General features: G+C 44.9%; 2 protein-coding genes across 3 annotated transcripts in view; one reads left to right on the top strand and one right to left on the bottom strand.

Moving 5' to 3' along the window:
- Positions 1–95: 95 nt before the first annotated feature.
- CCDC77 (coiled-coil domain containing 77) lies at positions 96–11,996 on the bottom strand. The gene is made up of 11 exons (XM_068191973.1): positions 11,974–11,996; positions 10,365–10,554; positions 9,028–9,170; positions 7,237–7,333; positions 5,867–5,924; positions 5,013–5,107; positions 3,928–4,076; positions 3,357–3,597; positions 2,457–2,582; positions 2,219–2,371; positions 96–469 (listed from the first exon to the last, which is right to left on the bottom strand). The coding sequence occupies exons 1-11, from the start codon at positions 11,994–11,996 to the stop codon at positions 323–325; spliced, it is 1,422 nt and encodes a 473-aa protein (XP_068048074.1). The 3' UTR covers positions 96–322.
- A 4,195-nt stretch (positions 11,997–16,191) lies between these two features.
- Positions 16,192–16,885, top strand: part of KDM5A (lysine demethylase 5A) — a 51,113-nt gene continuing 50,419 nt past the window's right edge. For both annotated transcript variants that reach the window (XM_068191734.1, XM_068191733.1), the window contains exon 1: positions 16,192–16,488. In XM_068191734.1, the coding sequence (XP_068047835.1) occupies positions 16,324–16,488 (165 nt within the window). In that variant the 5' untranslated portion in view covers positions 16,192–16,323. The remainder of the gene's footprint in view (positions 16,489–16,885) is intronic.

Genomic DNA, 16,885 nt, shown 5'->3' with positions numbered 1-16,885 from the left:
TATGTGATTTATAATATGCTCCAAATAAAGGCAAAGGACAGTTCCCTACCACAGATATGAAGATATAGTCATACACACACTCCTGATGTATCATGTACTTTTAAAGTCAGTTTTATCAGGTGCCATCTCTCAGCTCAAACAGCAATATAATATGGTACATTAGGAATGGCTCATGTACACTTATGACATTAACAGCAGATTTCCTCAACCTTCTGTCGATGGATACCAGGAAACAAACAAGCAGGAGCTGTTCTTGCATATGATTACTCAAGTCTAGCAATGTCCTATTCCTAAAATTAGGACGACAGCTAATAACTCAGCTTCAGCAGTGCCGTAGCTCATCCTCTAAGGTGTAGATTTTTGCTTTTAAGTCTTTTAGTTCTCCTTGAATTTTATGTGTCAGTTTGTTTCCTTGGCGGACCTCACGTAGAATTGCAAGATCCTGGTCTGGTCCAAAATTCAAAGCCACCTAAAAACAAAAAGAAAAAAAAGATTAAGAAAAACAAAGCTGTACGTACAGAATACAATTTAGGGAGTATTATGGTAAGTATATGAGAGAGAAAACTCTAAAGGAGACCCTTTGTAGCCAGCAAAGAGGATGTGTAAGTTAATAGCACTAGGATAATGCACATCAGCAATAGAAAGGTGCTCCAGAACCAAAAATAAAGAACAAAGCTTTCATAACATTATGTTGTGGTGTTATAGTACTGGCAAGGAAGAAATCTTAACAGAATATAACCATGTTGACTCATAGCCTTTTGACTCCTTTCTAGTTCCTGTGTTATTTAGAGGCACACAAAAAGGGGCAAGTTAAAGTATTTATCAAGTAACTCATATCTAGTTCTCAGTACCTCAGGAGATAAGATGATGTTTTATCTTTCGCTGTTTCAATCAGAGGTGTTCTAACTGCTGTGGCTGACCTGCTGCCCTCTGAACTGCACAGGATTCAAGAGCAGTTCAAGTCCAAAGCCTTGACTCAGGCAGTGCCTGTACTGAGCTGAACAAAGGCTGCTGGATAATCAGAACTCCTGATGGCATGCTGGCCAGGGCTGACATTTCCTGTCACCCTGCAACTGGATAGAGCACACCAGCCCAACCACTTTCAAGGGCACCCTCTATTCTCGTGACCCACTATGATTTCTTATTGTGTCATCATGTAGTTCGCAGTCAAAAATTTTAATATGCAAATAAGGAAATTTAGTGATCTTGACCTCAAGTGACTACAAGGAGGATTGAGTGATCACTCTGGAGACTTCTTACAAGTATTTTACTCCCCTGCCCTCTTGTGGTTAACAGTGTTAAGAAATTGAGAAAACAATGAAGAGTACACCCACAGATATAAAACATACAAGTCTCCAGTAAAGGCATCATACACACTTTTCCCCCCATTTCATATACTGCTGTTAGTCCTTAAAGAATAAAGTTTAAAAACCCATAGGACGTTAACAAAAAAACCCCAAAAAATTGAAGCCTTTAATCAAAATAAATGCATTGGTGTGCATCAACTGAACTGTGCATCAAAAGCACAGGAAAAGAATTAATCACTAGCACTGCCAGACTCCTGCAGGAGAGTCTAAGCTATGCCAAGATCATTCTCTCAAGCATGTTATAGATAAATGTCTCATCCGTAACTCCAAGCAACATCAAGGCTGTGCATTTCCCTCTAAGCTGTTCTGATGTTCATCTACACATCTGGAAGCTACTACAGAGAACACAGCTTCAACTTCCAGCCACTGCTTCTGCAGTGATTTTTGCAAAGTCACAAATGACATACTAAAATAATAAACAGAGTATTCACAACACTTAAGACAATGATAAAGCTCTTACTGGAACAGAACCAAACACTCTCACAAAGAAAATAAGCAATCATTTTCTTTGCAGGATAAATTTCTGAATCAAACCACCACCTTGCAATTTTGAGACAGCTAAGTAAGCTACAGGTATCCCATAAGAACTTTTGAGAGTGGAAACAAAAATACACAGCTAATGTATAGCAAGGACAGTTCTAGGTAAGCTTGATGCCTAATTGATAAAGACAAATATTTTTTGCTTTGTAAAATACAGAGGAGGCTAAGTTTTGTCAGATACTGATATTTAAAGGCACACTTGGAAAATGAATTATTTCCTTAACTCTAGGGGAATACTACATTAAATACTGAGAATACATCTCTACAGGATAAGTGCACAACAGTCTGCCTCAGAAAGGCTTAGCTGTTACCTTATAAATCTTCTTCTCTACATCTTTCAGTTTCTGCTGAAGCTGTTTAATGTCATTCTTGAAGCCCTCTACTTCCATACTACGACGTTTCTCCAAGACTTCACATCGCTGAGTCATCAGTTTCAGGCGCTTCCCCATTTTTTCTGAGCGTTCCTATGGAGATGAAAACTCAATAGGCTATACCAAATAAATGCTGGAAGATCATCACACAGCCAGCAGATGATTACAGACCAATTACCTTAAAGAGTTCTTTGCCAGCATCTCTCTCCTCACGGATCCTAGCCACCTCCCCTTCCAGGGAGACACACTGCTCTCTGTACATGTGTGACAGGTGTTTTTCCTGCACAAGCTTCTCTTGCAGTAACTAGAACATAGGAAGAACAGAAAAAATTAACTCAAGACTGTGCTTACAAAAATTCCCCTGCCCTGGACAAGCAAGTGTGATAACACTGCCAATATGGCAGTAAAATAAAAATTAACAACTGGAACTAGAGCTCCTAAGTATGTGAGGACAATACTCCAACATCAGCCCCATTACCAAAACCTTTGAATTATGTTACCAGTTTTGTATGGCTGCTCATCATTAAAAATAACATTCAACTAATGCTGTAATTCCCCTTTCACAGCTGCTTGCTCAGTACTGCATTTCTCACTGGAAGTGTAGTGGAAGAGAAAGAAAAATTCAGACAGCTAAAGAGCTGGAAGACATCAACTGAGAGGACTCATTCTCCCCTGACAGCATCAAGGAAGATCCAGCCACTGCATTCTAAGACCATTAGCTCAGAGCACTTAGAGGAACAGAGCCACATGCCCTCAGCAGGTTAAAAACTGTTGGCCCCACTTATCACATGGCTTAGAGAATTCAGGATTTTTTCTGGGCATGAAAGAAGCAGACAGTGACATGCTACCATAAATCCTAACTATACATTTTATCTGAAATTTGAAGGTAATGCTGCTTTTGAAGCAGGAGGGGTTTTTTATTTAGATTAATGCCAACAATAATGTAACTTAAGGCAATCCAGTACAACTTTGAAACTACTGCTAGTGACTGTGTACTATGCCAACACCAAGGTGCTTGCAATTTTCTAGTCAAAAACTGTTAAAGAGCCTCTACCAAAGGAAAAAAAAAAAAACAAACCTTTATTTCTCTGCTGTGGCGTTTTGAAGTTCCATCATTTGCTTGAATCATATTCTTCAGCTCTCTCTGCTTCTTTTGTCCTGACTCTGTGCTGAAAGCAAGATGATCCAGATCTTTGCCAAGTTTCCTCAAGAGACTATCCTTCTCTGCCATCCATGCTTTCTCATTGGCTCTGGCATCAAACTTGAGCTGGAGAAAGTCCCGGGTACTCTCATATAATAGATTTTGGGTCTTATGGAGCCTGCAAAAAGGGATCCCAGTGGAGTTTACTTCTTTCCTAGTGCCTACCTTAATTTCATCAGTCATCACTACAAGCTGGAAGAAGCACAGGAGAAGACACGTGGTCTAAATGTGAGTTTAACGCTTCTCATCTAATGAAAGAAGTGCTCTTCTTCCAATGTGAAGGATTTTTAATCTAAGCAGATTATTCCACTCATCTTCCACTACCAGATGGCTACATAATTTGCTTTTCTGCCTGTTGCAGAAAGCAACACATTGAAAGTCATAACATTTCTATTGCTCCCTCTCTTCTCATCTCATGACTACATCATGGTCATGCTCTCACACTCACTTTTCTGTTATAGCTTTTATCTTGTCCTGGTCCTTCCGATGCCGAACCTCAGCTTCCTCCATCTGAATCCGCCTGTCCTCGAGGAGTGCCTCAACCTGCTCCTTGGTTAATCGTGTCTGTTCTTCCATCTGAGCTTGCAGGGCCTTCACCTGCATAAGCAAAGACATTACAGAACAAGACCTCACACCAGCTCTGCTCCTGTTAAGTTCCAAGATTTAGATCAAAAACTGTATCTGATAACACCTTTGGCAGTTCTAATTTCTCAATCTTTCATTGTTGTTTAAATGCTAAGTATTTTAAACAACTAAAGCATTTTTAAAAAATCATGCTATAGGCAAGAGAGGCATACTATAAGGACCAACATTAGATTGTTAATATTTTTATATTGTTAAGATTTAAATTGCACACATCTAACAAATCCTGTGGAATATGCAGAGACACTTCTGTATCTTTGCTCGAACAAATAATATTAATAATAATAAAAACAACAACCACCATTGATATCTGCTGTACAGGTTCGTCCATTTTTTTTTTGCTCGATTTGCTCGATTCATCCTTCCTCATACTTTGCATACAGCTTGTGGCATCTTCCCCAGTTCATGATTCTGCACATTTTATCTTTCATCCTGTCATGCTACCTGTACCTAAACTTCTACATAAGTCTAGAAAAGGGAACATTTCCATGTATCAGTGCACCTTATGGGGCTGCCTAATACTGTCTCAAACACATTGCTTTTGTCAAACTTTCACAAAACACCCAACCCTGCACATCATCAGTGGGTTTAATATAAGTTCATATATGCTATCAAATGATGGGAGATAACATCAATTACACATTCTGTACTTAAGGACAACATATTTCAGTTGACATTACTGGAACATCTGCTTACATAAAGCTTCCAGAATCAGTTCTTAAATTTACATTCACAGCAAAGAAACAGCTAAGAAAACTGACAAAGTGTGAATCCATAGTAAGATGCAGGGATTTATACAACCAGTACATCTTATCTTAAGCAGACAGAATATTTTTATCATCATTTTCTGCAAGCCAGCAATTATGTCCATCGGTTAGCAAATGTTTTTACCTGTAGTAGAAGTGTGTCATCATCTTTTTGATATCTCTCTGAGCTTCTTAATTTCTCTCTTTTTGCTGTTGGTTTTGAAGTGCTCTTCTCTGTACCTACTGAAGAAATTTAACTGAAGTAGGAAAGGGTTTTCCAATGTATTCGCAATACCTTTCCAAGCATGACATATTTGTGTTCTGGTGGGCCTACAGGAACAGCAGAAAGACTTCCACTACTACAGTCACAAGGACTTCTAGGAGGGTTAGCTGAAAGAAAAGAATTCTAGAACTTCAGGTGATCACATACCTTTATCCTCTCTATCATACTGCAGTACTTAGGCATCCTCCTAATTTTGTTGGCATATACAGAAAGAAAACTTGACATGTTTTCTTAAAACAAATGACGAATAGGCAGATGCCAAAGCTGCACAAACATCAAGGCTTGAACGAGTTTTGAGCTTGTTGGCTAATTTCAGTCAGTTTGATGAAACAATTATTTCAAAAGAGAAAATTAGTATGTAGGCATATGGACCCACGCTGCTGTCTGCACGAAAGGCAAGCAGAGCCTGACAGCTTGGAGTGGCTGTGGCAAAGGTGCCTGGCCAGTTGGCACTTGCACAGTTCCAGAACAGCCACATGAGGGTCATACAGCCTCCTCCTTAGCTGAGCACATCAGGGACACGAGAGCCAGCTAAGGCTATTCTCAAGGATGTTGAAGGGAAGCCAAGAGTACTGCCTGGATACGTACAGACACATTTCGGGAACTTAACGGAGATTTACCGAAGCATTCACAGACTGGAATTATTCTGACATACAGGAGATAGACACACAAAAAAAGCAAGAGCTGAGCTGCTATTAACTGAGTTGGTGTGGTACCTGTACTGGAAGCACCATCTTGTTCCTGAGTCTCTGCCGGCCTTTGCAGAACAGTAACCTACAGAAGCAAGACATCTGCACTGAGCATCTACTTCCCCAAAGGTGCAATGGTCAAAAACAAACCTTAAAAAGTTAAAACAAGATATCCAAAAGAACAGCATTACCTTACTTCTACCACAAGACAAGGAAAACATTCACAAGTGTAATGCCCATGTTGAAAAGTTTCCTTTACCATGGATGAGTTTTGCCATTACCGCCTCTATATTTTTCACCAGAAAAAATGGGAAGTAATTCTGCCTTTGATGGCTTCATTAGGATGAAAATCTGCACCCTCAGCAGGAAAAAGAGCATTTTGGAGACAGAGAGAAGAGGAAGTTGAAGATGATATTATTTCCTCCTTTTGTACTCCTTCTTGTCTCAGCAAGACAGAGAAGCATGAAGCTTCATGTACCAGCACATTCATTCAAGATACTGAACAAGCCTGACATAAAAGCTAAGTGATAAAAATATTGAAACTCAACTGTTGAAATGAAACCCACCTAAAAAAACCAGGAGGCCATGAAAGAGCAGGTTATAACCCCAATGCTTATCTTTAGGTTGATATTACATAATAGGCTTAATTTCAGAGCGACCCTAAACCAGGAATTTTAAAGCTTTTGCAAGATCTTTGAAGAGCTTGAGCAGTGCAGAGCAACCATGAACAGTGCAGCATATTTCAGCCTTTTTCTGCACCTTATTCCAAAATAAATCCTATATTCCTGTCATGGTCTCTGTATATGCAAATCACTCATGACTTTCCTGATTAGGTTCAACTACATTGCACATCATATGTTCTGCCATTTAAACAATTCAACACCACTTCTGAAATATGCAACACAATGTCGTCTAGAGTGGGTGGTTCTTCAGCAATCTTCAACCCAGGAAACTGCTGCAGCAACCTTGACACATTCTTCTTTACAGAAGCTCTAAGAGACAGGCATTCTGAGATAGCTGAGCTTCAAACACTGTGCCTGGTCATTTTCTGCACTTTTTTTCCTTTTTGTGGTGTCCTTGCCATCTTCTTGACAACCACTTGCCAGATGACTTCAGACTCCTATCTGACATTTCAGAGGCTGAGCTGGAGGTATGTTTTGAAGGCAGAAGGAGGCTGATGCTAAGGCTGATGCACACCTACTTTCAGTGTGCTTGTTCTTACTTACCTTTATACTGCAGCATTTATACTAAAACCTGGTGTTGCTACAGACCCCTTTTGCTTTGGGCTCATTTAGCAACTTTGACTTGTGCTACAGATCTGGTCTGTGGTCAGACTCTGGTATACAGATGCTCATGTTAAAATCCAAAGAGGAGATCTAGAGAAAAATGGAACTTGCCTTATGTGGAGGCTCCTTATGAAAATATGTAGCTTCTCCTTCATCTCCTCCCAGTATAGCCAGGAGTTGTTGGATTTTTTTTCTGTCTTCCAATTCCCTGGAATACAAAGGAAGTGGTCAGCAGATTTTTCTTTAAAATACATCATGTATTTTAAAGAAATGATATGTAGCTTCTCCTTCATCTGCTCCCAGCATAGCCAGGAGTTGTTGGATTTTTTTTCTGTCTTCCAATTCCCTGGAATACAAAGGAAGTGGTCAGCAGATTTTTCTTTAAAATACATCATGACATTGTGACACACTGTCCTTTTACCTTACCTGTCGATGCTTGCAAGTTTTCCAACCTGTTGCAGTTCCCGAGAATACTGCTTTAAAAACAAGCTCCCAAAGACATTCCTGATGTTACCAATACAAGAACACTACCAAATTTTGCTGAGACTGGAGAGCATTTCTCTTTTCAAGTATGACAATACTATGTAGGCTGATACAATAGCACATGGTGAAAAGAATTTGCATTAAGAGTTATGAACTACCTAAAAATCTCTCAGATTATAAGTGCCCATTATTTTTAAAACAAATTACACTAAGGGCTGTATCAGACTTTTTAATCACATTCCTGAGAAGTGTCAAAGCACACAAACACATGTTTTGACTTAAGTTCTCAAATCTTGAATGGAAAAATTCATGCTGGAGCACAGAAAGAGTGAGGAAGAAGTAACAGAGACAATATGTAATTAATTGACCATAACCCCCATTCCCTCCCGCTCCGTGCTCCTCAGGAGGAGGCAAAAAATTCATGAGTGAAGTTGAGCTGGGACAAGAGAGGTGTGGGGGAAAGGTATTTTAAGATCTAAGTTTATTTCTCATTATCCTACTCTGATTTCATAGAATGGTTTGGGTTGGAAGGGACCTTAGAGATCATCTAGTTTCAAGCCCCTTGCCACAGGCAGGGAACCTTCCACTAGACCAGGTTTCTCAGAGACCCATCCAACCTGGCCTTGAACACTCCCAGGAATGGGGCATCCACAGCTTCTCTCAGCAACCTGTTCCAGCGGCCCACCATCCTCATAGAGAAGAATTTCCTGCCAACAGCAAATCTAAACCCACCCTCTTTCAGTTAAAGCCATCCCCCTCATCCTGTCACTCCGTGCTCCTGTAGTAGTCCCTCTCCAGCTCTCTTGTAGGCCTTCCAAGTGCTAGAAGGCTGCAATAAGGGCTGCCTGGAGCCTTCTCTTCTTGAGGCTGAGCAGTTTCTACTCTCTCAGCCTGGCAGCCTGTCTTTGTAAGACAGAGGCTCCAGCCCTCTGACCATTTCATTGTTAATTATTTCCCCCAGTCAAGTCTGCTTTGTCTGTGATGGTAGCTGGTGAATGAGCTCTCTGTCCTTATCTTGACCCATGAGTCTTTTCTTGTATTTTCTCTCCCCTGTCACCCCAGAGGAGGTGAGTGACAAAAGATGCCTTAGTATGCCTCCATATGCCTTCATCTTGGTGGGCACCTGGCATCCAGCCAAGGTCAACCCATCAGAGACAGCTTCAATCAAAACTTCACATTCAAACTGGTAACACAATTCAAATCTGAACCAACGTTCAACTTCTGCTCTTCCTTCTACTACCAGAACAGGAGGAATAAGTGGAAACATTTAGCAGCCCAACATATTGCACTGCACCTCCACTGCTATGGTTTCATAGGAAGGGTGGAATAATTGCTACTCTGAGGACTCCAGGTCTGGCTGAGAACATAGTGCACGAATTGCTGCTGGCAGTGCCCCAGCCCCCCCGCAAGACAGCCCACCTGAGTTTCAGACGGTCATTCTCCGAGTACAGGCGAAGGACTTGCTCCTTCTCCTGGAACAGGTACACCTGCATATCACTTAAAGCCTTCTGCAGCTCTGCAATCTCCTCTTCCAAGTGGCAGACTTCCCACTGCAACTGGTGCTGAGTGGAGAGAATAAGGTACTTGAAATGAAACAGAGCACTGGACAACACTTACAAACTTCAAACTGCTTGTGCTCTGAGTCTGGAACCAGGAGAGAAGAGCCAGCTCAAGAATTATTTTATTCACCAATAATATCTGACCAAATGAGGGCAGTATTGGAAAAATTATTTTAAAATGTTTCAGCTGGGAGTTCAGAGACCTGAGAATCACTGTCACTACACAACAGTGAATTAAGGCCTCAGCTTGGGTCTCCAGTTTCCAGTGGTTGCATTTCCACACTGGTGGTCAGAGCAGGTATGGGGAGTCTAACATCAACAAAAACCTAGCAAAGCCTCTAACAGCATTTACTTCTGAAACAAATCACCCAAAAACACACATTAAAATGGTTTTATGCTAGGGTTTAGCAGCAAGAAATCCAGCTAGTTACTATGTTTCATTTTTCCCACCTGGTATAGGAAGCTACCAATCACTCCTGTATGGAAAAAAACCCATTATTTTGCAACCTGCCCCTCTTTTTCCCACACGACAGTAAGATGTACAGTACATACTTCCCCAAGGACTTTCAGGCTGCTTCAAGCATGGCCAGTGCTTGAGGAGGCACCTCAATCACCTCAGAAGTGACTGTTTTATTCCCAAAGAACCATCCACAACTACAAAGATGACTGCTAGGCAGATACATGCTATAGCCCATATCAGGGCACTGCACTTAAAGAATATCTTGCAGATATTCTTTAAGATTTCTCCCTCTTAAAAGGCAAATTTTTAGACTGCTGCTTAACAGCTTACAGATTGCACTGCAGTAAATATCAATTATATCCATAAGTCAAAGCCTATTAAATTTGGAAAAAAGTGCATTCCTTCAATACAAGAAGCAAGGGAAAGAAGCTGGACAACATGGGAAATCAGCACCTAAACTCAGACCTTAATATATAAAAAAAAGCAAAATTCCCACTGTGAAGATATAACCAAGCTATAATGACTTGAAGAACATCCTACAGGCATGTTTCTATTTGATTTGGCAGAGGACAGACAGCTAGATTTTAAAATCAACCACCAAAATCTACTTATTTCTTCCTAGCCCTACCATGTTGCTGGTGAATCCCAAGACTTCTGTGCTGAGTTTTCAACTGAATAAAAATACTAAACTTGTGAATGTAGTCCATCCATCATTGCTCAAAAACTCATTTCCTAACCTGCTCATCATAGGTTTGCTTGTATTTCTCCAGCCTTTTCACCAATTCTTCATGTTCCTCATCAAAGTCAGCGATCTTCTTGCGGTAATATTCCAGGAGCTCATGGGAGGGGTACAGATGGGCCAAGCGCTCACTGATCGATGGGAGAGGAATAAAGTCCTCCTGACTCGGAGACCGGGGTTCAGCAGATCTGGAAGAGGCACGTGGGGTTGGCAGCGTGGACAGAAAGAATCTCTGATGACATGTAAGCCTCAGACAGGAAAATTAAAACACTTTCTAAAGTAGCTAAAAATATTTTAAACTTTTACACAGATTCAGTTTAAAACACAGATTAGCTTGTTCTCTAGGTATTAACAAGAGATCATGGCATCTAGGAGAACCAAGAGCTTTGATAAAGAGCAGCTTGCAGGTGTACTGTACTGTGGAGGAGGGCCCAACTGATGGAAAAGATAAAAGATGATGTTATGGAAGCAAAGCCTCATACATTTTGGGGAGGATGCCTATAAAAAGAGGAGAAAAAGAATAGAAAGACATTACTCAGGGGACAAAAAGTGAATTGCTGTTAAATTAAAAGCAGCAGCCACTGTGAAATAAACAGGAAAACATAATCTGTGACAGTCCCTATCGGACACCCAAACAGAAAAACACTTTCTAAAGACAGATGACTGAACGGAGATGATAACTCGGGCTAGCTAATGCACCAGCCATTCTAATTTAAAGTGTAGGTCTAGGAATCTATGTGCTTTCCTTTCTGGTGTACTCTGATGTCCTTACCCACATAACTTGTCCACCCTTAACACTGAAATAGAAGCTGCCAAGTTCTTGAATCTTATGTTGAAGTGCTACATGGAAAGCAAGTCAATGTTATATAAATCAAATCAAGGATATGCATGATTACATATTGTATTTTTCCTCAAAACAATATTTATTGCATTCAAACATTTAATCTGTCCAAATAAGCAGCAAATTTGCAAATAGAGCTGCAGAGTAAAAAAAAAAAAACAACAAAAAAAAACCTTAGAAAGGATTCTTTCCATTATTTATATTGATACGACACACTTTTTCTGTAAGTGATACTAAGAATAACAGAAGCTAAGAAGCCTCTTGACTAAAGAGCTGCTTAGTGAAAACACAGTTCAGAATCCGGTCGTGGAGAATCAGGAATTTTAATGAAAAAGTGATTTGGTAGGTGACACTGAGGCAATGGTGATCTTCATGGAGCCACCCACCAACGCTGCTTGAATCAGAACCCCAGCGCACATCCAGCAAAACTCTGGGCACCGTAGGGAAGCATTAAATACGCAAAAGTTTAAGTATTGCGTGCAATAACCTGCTGTAGGACCAGAATCTCCTTAAACAACACACTCAGAGAAATAACACCAGAAAGAAAGAGGCAACCGGCACAAGGTGAGCGTTTTCCTACTGAAGAGCAGCAGAGACTGAAGGGTGGAAGGAAGAACAAGGACGCTCAGCAGGCACAGGAGCAGCCCACAAGGCGCCCTAGGACAAACCAGTCTAGCAGGCAGCGAGGACAGGGCTCCGGGGGCCGCGATGGCCCGGCCGCAGCAGCAGCAGCAGCAGCAGCAGCAGCAGCCCCCGCACTCACTACCTTGCGCGCTCCGCCGCGCTCATCGTGCCCCTGCGGAGAGCCGGGCCCTTTGCGGGTGAGGGAGAGCGGCTTCGGGCGCCCCGCGAGGCGGGCGAAGGGGGGAGCCCCGCTGGAAGAGCCCCGCTGGAAGAGCCCCGCTGGAAGAGCCCCGGGATAGAGGCGCGGCGATGGAGGTCCCGCCGCCGCCGCCGCCCGGCCCCAACGGCCCAGCAACCGCCGCACCGGCCCCGCCGCGGCTTAAACGGCGCGACGGCCCGCCCCCGCGGCCTCCTCCAATCACAGACAGGCTTGCATGCGCGCCCGGTAGCCTGCACCAATCAGCGCTCGCGACACGGGGGGAAGCGGCTCCGCGCCGGCGCGTCTGGGAGTTGTAGTTCTGGCGTGGCCGCAGGGCCCATGGCGGCGCGCAGGGCCTGCACTTACGGACCCGTGTTTGGGAGGACAGCGATCCGCGCTACGGGCAAAATAAAAGCAACCTTTATCCGCACCGGTAAAACGCGCCATGCAAAACGCCCCTTTACCTTTGAAAATGACCTGGCATTCGGAAGCAGCCACGAGAAGTTTCTGGCACAAATTCTGGCTGAATTGAATGTGTTCTTTATGTCATCCCGGTGCCTTTTAGCCTCCTCATCCTCCTCATGTATTCCCAGTAGTACTTGGAAGTAGTGTTTCCATTAATGCACCAAATGATTTCCTAATTTATTAAGTGTGCTGGAGAAAAAACAATTTGCTCAGCAATAAGCCAGGGTTCTTTTTTTTCCCCTAAGACTTTGTTTAAAAGACATGGACTTTCTGTATGACAAAAAAAAAAAAAAGCTTATTTACTGTTATAAACGCCAATCACTTGGTTTTAAAATTTTTAAAAGTTTAATAATAATAAAATAGTTATAAAAATAGCAATACAATTAGAGTAATGAAAATTTAGAGTTAGGACAATTACAAGACAATAAAAAGCAAAGAATTCCGGACGTCCGGATGCTCTCGGGCACTTAAGCCCGATAAGCATGCCTTGTGAACAAATGAATAACCTTTAAAAGCAACAGCCTGCTGCATATTCATACATCTCATACATGATGCATAAATTCCTTGCAAATTAAGAACTTTTCTGGTTTTTGTCAACTTCTTCCCCTTAATCCTGGTGGTTCCATACAGACGGAGAGAAGGTGGAAGAATGTTTGTCTTTTCCGATAAGGAGGCAGTAATTCTTTATGGGCCCCCATCACTGGCATCTCTGTGTGAAGAGTTTCTTCATTATCTCATCTCTTGCTTGAGCTAGTAAAAAAACCCCACATACATAGGTTCTATTTTAACTACAAAACTACATACACCATACTATTAAAATGTTAATACAGCACTTCTAATCAATGTAACATAATACATATAGTATTCAATTTAATATTTGCGAAAAGCCAATCATAAAATATGCATTTTTCACATTTATGAAACCACGAGGTTCTTCCTCACCACAATTTGCAGCTTCCTTGTGAGGGGAAGAGGAGGGGCAGGCATTTATCTCCTTTTGGTGACCAGTGACAGGACCCGAGGGAATGGCCTGGAGCTGTGCCAGCGCAGCTTTAGGTTGGGTATCAGGAAAAGGATTTTTTTCCCCCAGAGGGTGGTTGGGCGCTGGAGCAGCTCCCCAGGGCAGTGGGCACAGCAGCAGCCTCAAGGAGCTCAAGGAGCGTTTGGACAACGCTCTCGGGCGCACGGTGCGACTCTCGGGGTGTCCTGTGCAGGGCCGGCAGTCGGACTTGATGATCCTTGAGGGTTCCTACCAACTCAGAACATTCTGTGACTCTCTGGTCCTTCTTCAAATCAGTTTTCTCATGAAACAGAGAAAATAGCAGGGTAGATCATTTCTCTTGGCAAAGTCCAGAAGAAAGGCTGCTGTTAGGGACTGGCCCTGATGACCCTTGCTGGCTGGTCCCTTCCAGCTCAGGATATTTATGATTCCCTGGGGTTAGGCAGGGGGCTCTCCCCACTCTCATAGAGCAGATGCGTACATTGTACGAGGGGCTGAAGTGTGCTCTCAGGGAAATGATAAATAACCCCAGATAACCAAAAAGAATAAAAACTGACATGGCGACATGTGTTTTAAAGGCCAACAGCCCCAAAACCAGAGCAGGTAATAGAGAAAAGCTTAAAATTATCTTTTAAAAGGATCTCTTGCAGAGGAGAGGATCTCTCCTTAAAATAATCCTTAAAAGGATCTCTCTCTTATCTTGATAAGATGAGAAAAATGTCTCCTCTGGTTATATAGGATATTTAAGTTTTGCTGTTAAGAAAACCTGCAACATTCCCAGCATTGCCCTCACCAGCCTAAACATATTAACACAAAACCAAAACAACCTTGAAGAATCTACAGGGAAACCAGCAAAAGACTGGATCTCAAAACAAAGTTTTTCAGTAGGGAGACTTTTTCCTTCTGGTATTCCTGGCTAAATCATGGCTTATCTTAGAAATCAGGTACATGGTGACTCTGTTGTTGGGAATACAAGACACATTTACTTCCTCGAAAGAATCTGGAACAGCTCATCAGAAGAGAGACACCACCAAATAATAAAAGACAAAAAAAAGTGGAAGGAGCTTGTAGAAATATATAATTTCTAGATACTAGCAAAGAAACATCTGCATCCTCCATGCTTATATAGTCCTACATAAAATTATCAAGCATCCATGTCGGAATCCCCCTATGAAATGCAAGAACACTTGGCAACAACACAATAACCTCAATTTGCTCAATGTTTTATGAGATCAGATTGGTCTTACCTGTAACTTCTGTTGAAATTAGCCATTTGCATTGGACGTGTGTTTCCCACACATAAAATGTGGGTGACAACTCTTTAATCTGGCAGGGAAGTGATGCAGATAAATGCTTTGATCTGCATGCAGCAGATCTTGTAAAGCCCCCTGGTAACGGGAGGAAGGAATTAACTTTCTCTGAGGCTGCAATAGAACACCAGCACGGAGGTCTGAATAATCAGTAGGAATAAAGTGAAATGTGGCATTTGGTGGACACCGAAGGCACAGTTCTGGTTCAACACAAAAAGACATACAATTTACTTTGGAAGACCGTGTTGCAGCGGATGGGTGAAAGATACCGATCTCTCTGTGACCACTGACAGGGGGGAATGGCCTGGAGCTGTGCCAGCGCAGCTTTAGGTTGGGTATCAGGAAAAGGTTTTTTTCCCCCAGAGGGTGGTTGGGCGCTGGAGCAGCTCCCCAGGGCAGTGGGCACGGCAGCAGCCTCAAGGAGCTCAAGGAGCGTTTGGACAACGCTCTCGGGCGCACGGTGCGACTCTCGGGGATGGTGCGGTGCAGGGCAGGCAGTCACCATGCGATGCTCGGGGCTGTCTTCCCCTCGTTACCGACCCTTCCTCTCGTTACCGACCCCTCCCCTCGTTACCGACCCTTCCCTTCCCCTCGTTACCGACCCTTCCTCTCGTTACCGACCCTTCCCCTCCCCTCGTTACCGACCCTTCCCCTCGTTACCGACCCTTCCCCTCGTTACCGACCCTTCCCTTCCTCTCGTTACCGACCCTTCCCTTCCCCCCGTTACCGACCCTTCCCCTCGTTACCGACCCTTCCCTTCCCCTCGTTACCGACCCTTCCCTTCCCCTCGTCACCGACCCTTCCCTTCCCCTCGTTACCGACCCTTCCTCTCGTTACCGACCCTTCCCTTCCCCTCGTTACCGACCCCTCCCCTCGTTACCGACCCTTCCCTTCCCCTCGTTACCGGCGCTCCTGAGGGCTACCGCGGGGGCGGGGCCTGCGGACGGGGCGTGGCCCGGGAGGGGGCGTGGCCTCCAGCGGCGCTCCTGACGTCCGGCACAGACAATGGGCGACGCGGCCCTGCGGAACCGGAAGGGAACGGCCTGTACTTCGTCGCGCATTCCTCCGCGGCGGAAGTGGCGGTGGGCCCGCCCTCCCCAGGCCTCGGTCCCTCCTGCCCCGGCGCAGTGCACCGAGGGGCGGCAGGCGGGGCGGATTTGCGCTGGGATCTGTCGCGGGGGCTTCCCCGGCAGCGGGAGGCGCGGAAGCCACCTCGCCAGAAGAAGCGCTGCGGAGGAACTACTTTTTGGATCGGAAGGCAACGTGCGAAAACTTCCGGGGAGGGCTTAGAAAAGCGCGTCACTTCCGGCGGGCCGGGACGCGAGGAGCGGGGCTCGGGCGGGGGCAGCGGTCCCGGCCGGGACAGCGACAGCCGCACTTGGCAGCAGATCCCGCCGCCCCGTCCGGCAGCGCCGCCAGGGGATGCGCCTCGGTCCCCGGCCCAGCCCCTGAGCCCCCCGGCCATCCCTCTCCGCCCTGTGCTCCCGGCGGCGGCGGCGCCCCCCTCCCCCTGCGGCCATGGCGGGGGGCGGCGGGTCGCGCTATGCGGCCGAGTTCGTGCCGCCGCCCGAGTGCCCCGTATTCGAGCCCAGCTGGGAGGAGTTCAGCGACCCGCTCGGCTTCATCGGCCGCATCCGCGGCCTGGCCGAGAAAACCGGCATCTGCAAGATCCGGCCCCCCAAGGTACCGCCCGCCTTGGCGGCTGCGCCCGGGGGATCCCCGGGCTGCGCCGGGTGGCCTGAGAGCGGCCGGGCCCTCGGTGGCCGGGCGGAGGACGTGAGGAGCTGGGCAGGCCGTTCCCCCCCGCTCCGCACTCGCTCGGGGTTTCGTGTGTCGCTTTCCACAGGCCGCGGTGTCCGTGCCAGGGACGCCGAGGAGCCTGTAGAATCTTTGACCTCCGAGCGGGGCTTTGTAGAGGCTGCTTTGGAGCAGCTGAGAAGCGAATAGTGCATGGCGGTGCCCGGGACTTCGTGCTATTTTTACTTCCAAAACGCCAGCAGTCGACTTGTGAAAGCTGGGAAGGCTTTGTAGGTGAAATCGGGCGTTTGCTCCGGGCGGGGAAGAGGGAGAAGGAAGGGTG

This window comes from Anomalospiza imberbis, chromosome 5, assembly GCF_031753505.1.
Source record: "Anomalospiza imberbis isolate Cuckoo-Finch-1a 21T00152 chromosome 5, ASM3175350v1, whole genome shotgun sequence".
Classification (NCBI taxonomy): Eukaryota; Metazoa; Chordata; class Aves; order Passeriformes; family Viduidae; genus Anomalospiza; species Anomalospiza imberbis.
This window is presented reverse-complemented; position numbering and strand designations above follow the sequence as displayed.

Excerpts from the sequence above, each read along its gene's own strand:
- CCDC77 (XM_068191973.1), bottom strand. The coding sequence starts at position 11,996 with ATGAGCGCGGCGGAGCGCGCAAG. Across the intron at positions 7,334-9,027 it reads AATGACCGTCTGAAACTCAG|GGAATTGGAAGACAGAAAAA; the intron begins GTGGGCTGTCTT and ends TTTGTATTCCAG. Across the intron at positions 4,077-5,012 it reads ATGACACACTTCTACTACAG|GTGAAGGCCCTGCAAGCTCA; the intron begins GTAAAAACATTT and ends TTGCTTATGCAG.